Source organism: Diabrotica undecimpunctata, unplaced genomic scaffold (assembly GCF_040954645.1).
Source record: "Diabrotica undecimpunctata isolate CICGRU unplaced genomic scaffold, icDiaUnde3 ctg00000592.1, whole genome shotgun sequence".
Taxonomy (NCBI): domain Eukaryota; kingdom Metazoa; phylum Arthropoda; class Insecta; order Coleoptera; family Chrysomelidae; genus Diabrotica; species Diabrotica undecimpunctata.
Genome location: NW_027311898.1, coordinates 1 through 3520, shown reverse-complemented (window position 1 = coordinate 3520; position 3520 = coordinate 1). Strand labels below are relative to the sequence as shown.

The 3520-nt window shown below is 34.5% G+C and overlaps 1 protein-coding gene across 1 annotated transcript; it reads left to right on the top strand.

Annotated features, from left to right (window-relative positions):
• Nucleotides 1-302: 302 nt before the first annotated feature.
• On the top strand, nt 303-3455 carry LOC140431174 (uncharacterized; the record flags this gene model as incomplete). Its single annotated transcript, XM_072519087.1, has 1 exon — nt 303-3455. A coding segment is annotated over exon 1 (3153 nt), but the record flags the coding sequence as incomplete, so codon positions are not given.
• Nucleotides 3456-3520: the final 65 nt, after the last annotated feature.

Below are 3520 nucleotides of genomic sequence, written 5' to 3'. Positions count from 1 at the left end.
CAGTTTCATCCAATAATTCTTAAGTGCACGTGTAACCAAGAGCAGATCATCCAAAACCAAGCTGTTGTAACGTTGTACCTGACGCCAGAGGGTGGCCAGAGAGCTAGCGGCGTTGCCTAAAATTCAAAGAGTGAGTACAAAAATCCTTTTACCGAATTTATTCCTCCAAAAAATAAAATAATTTCTGTTTGTGTGAATACTGCTTGATTTATTCTTCGAAAGAATTTATACGAATTTATTTTTTTCGTTTCTTAATTTTTAGTAGTAAGTTAATAATAATTTTATTTATAACTAAAATAAATATGAATACCGAAGAGCAAATAAAAATTGTAAAACGAAAACGGGGTGCAGTAAAAGCCAAATTAACCCATTTTAAAAACTTTTTAAATGATTTGGAAACGGATACAAGGTCTGAAATTCATATTTTAGAGGACGCGATTTACAATTTAAATTTACGTATCGAAGAAGCGAATAAAATAATACAAAATTACGAGGAATCGCAGTTAGAGTTAGAGAATTTAGTTGATGAGGATGAATTAGAAACTTGTTATACCGAACGCGAGGAATTTACGAAATCTTTTTATTGCGAATTGGCCCGAAGTAAGCGATTACAATCTAAACTTTCTCGGCATAGTACAGATTTATCAAATAACAGTTCATACTCGGAAAATGCATCGGGTAGTCAAGTAAACGATTGTAATGGGTTTCGTCTTCCGCCAGTTGAGGTACCGAAATTTAGTGGTAGTCATGAAGATTGGTTGGAATTTCACGAGACTTTTAGCTCGTTAATACATACAAACAGTGCACTACGGAATTTTCAAAAGTTTCATTATCTTAAATCTTCACTTTCAGCTTGCGCGTCCGAAGTAATAGCATCAATTGAGTTTAGCGAGGCAAATTACATTGTAGCGTGGAATTTGCTTTGTGAACGCTATAATAACGAAAGACTTCTTGTTCATAATCATGTAAAAGCATTATTTAATTTAGATATTAAAACATGTGAGTCGTCAAAAACATTACGGTTTTTGATAGATTCTATTTCAAAACACTTAAAAGCATTAAAACAATTAAACCAACCCACCGAACATTGGGATACTTTAATAATTTACATAGTAACTTCTAAGTTGGATAATAAAACAGCGCGAGAGTGGGAAGAATTTAGATCGAAAATGCAATATCCAACAGTGCAAGATTTAAAAACATTTTTAAAATCAAAGGCTGATTTGCTGGAAACAATAGAATCTAAACGCGATACATCTTCAGGAAATACCTCTTCTTTTCATAAAAAACAATCCAGAATATCTCAATCGTTTGTCAATACGGAAAATGTTTCTTTAAGAAACAATAATACAGCTGATCGTTCGGGAAATAACATGACTTGTGCTTTCTGCAAACAAAATCATTATATTCGAAGCTGTGCAGAATTTCTTAAACTTTCCCCAGCAGAAAGAAATACGCATGCGAAAAGACTTAGATTATGTATAAATTGTTTACGACCTGGTCACATAAATACGGTTTGCAGATTAAGCAACTGCAGAAAATGTAACGGTAGACACAATGCATTATTACATATACAAAATAACGAATACAATAGACGCGAAAATAATACTACAGAAAACTCAAATGTATCTCTAACTTGTTCAAATATTTCTCAGGAAAACGTTTTACTTGCCACAGCTTTGGTACAAGTAATTGATAAATTTAATAAACCTCATACCGTACGCGCGTTGCTAGATTCAGGTTCCCAATCTAGTTTTATTTCATCAAATTTATGCGATATACTTAATCTCGAAACAGAAAATATCAATATGGCCGTGGTAGGTCTTAATAGTAGCAAATCCCATATTAAGAAAAAATGCGAAATTTCTGTGGAGTCGCTACATAGTGCATATTCGGTAAAATTATCATGTCTTATCATAAACGAAATTACTGGAATCCAACCAACTACTGTTGTTAATATCAATAGGTTAAATATTCCAAAAAATATAATCCTTGCTGATCCAGAATTCTACAAACCAGGTCCCATAGACTTGCTCATTGGAGCAAATTTATTTTGGAATCTGATGCAAATTGGACAAATACGTATAGGATCAGATCAGCCAGTATTACAAAAAACTTCTTTTGGATGGATAATTTCTGGAAACATTACAGAAAATTCGAATGTATCTCACTGCAATCTGTCTTTAAATGGTGATATTCAAAAACAACTAGAGAAATTCTGGTTATTAGAAGAATGCTGTGTAAAACCCGCAATATCCGAAGAAGAAGCGTCATGCGAACAACATTTTATTGAAAATACGAAACGCGATGTAGAAACGGGCAAATTCGTAGTATCTATTCCGTTTAAAACGGGTACAGATGAATTAGGTGATTCGGAAGAACAAGCACGAAGGCGATTTTTATCATTAGAACGAAAACTTAAGCATAATTCGGATTTACGTAAAAAATATGTCGATTTTATGAATGAATACAAAGCGTTAGGTCATATGACCAAAGTAAATAAATTGAATACAAATGCTATTCACTATTACTTGCCACACCATGGAGTACTTCGAGAGGAATCTGTTACTACAAAGCTTCGTGTTGTCTTCGATGCTTCGGCTGCCACATCCACAGGTTTATCACTTAATGACCTACAAATGGTAGGCCCAACAATACAAAGTAGTCTTTTGTCAATACTCTTAAGATTTCGAATTCATGCATTCGTGATAACAGCCGACATCGAGAAAATGTATCGGCAAGTAATGATTAATCCGAAAGAGCGATCATTACAACGAATATTTTGGCGAAGTAATCCCAACGAGGAATTAAAGATATACGAATTAAACACGGTTACGTATGGTACTGCTTCAGCGCCCTTTCTAGCAATTCGTTGCATTATGGAGCTAGCCTTAAATTGTGAAGGAAACAGTCCAGATTTATCTCAAATAATTAAAAACGATATATACGTAGACGATTTAATTACGGGTGCTGATTCTATTCAAGAAGCGGTGAGTTTAGGCGTGGGTATTTCAAAAATTTTATCTGAAGGGTGTTTTAAATTGCGAAAATGGCACTCAAATAGCGATACGATACTTCAAATTATAAAGGGCGACGTACCTTCACAGAAGACCAATTCACCGGTTCAATTCAGTGAAGGTCAAAACACAAAAACATTAGGTCTCGGTTGGTCATGCGATTCTGATTCTTTGACGTTTAAAATTGAACCAAATGCTATAGACGGTCGTGTAACTAAAAGAATCATTCTTTCGGCTGTGGGTCAAATATTTGATCCACTAGGCCTTTTAGCGCCTTGTATTATTAAAACGAAGATTATACTTCAAAAGCTTTGGCTAGAGCGATTAAGTTGGGACGAATCAGTTCCTCAACCGTTACATGGTGAATGGCTTAAGTTCAAATCTGAGATTCCTAAACTTAATTCATTAATTATTCCACGTCACGTAACATTACCAAATGTACGATCAATTGAATTACATGGTTTCTCGGATGCTTCCGAGCGCGCGTATGGAGCATGCATCTA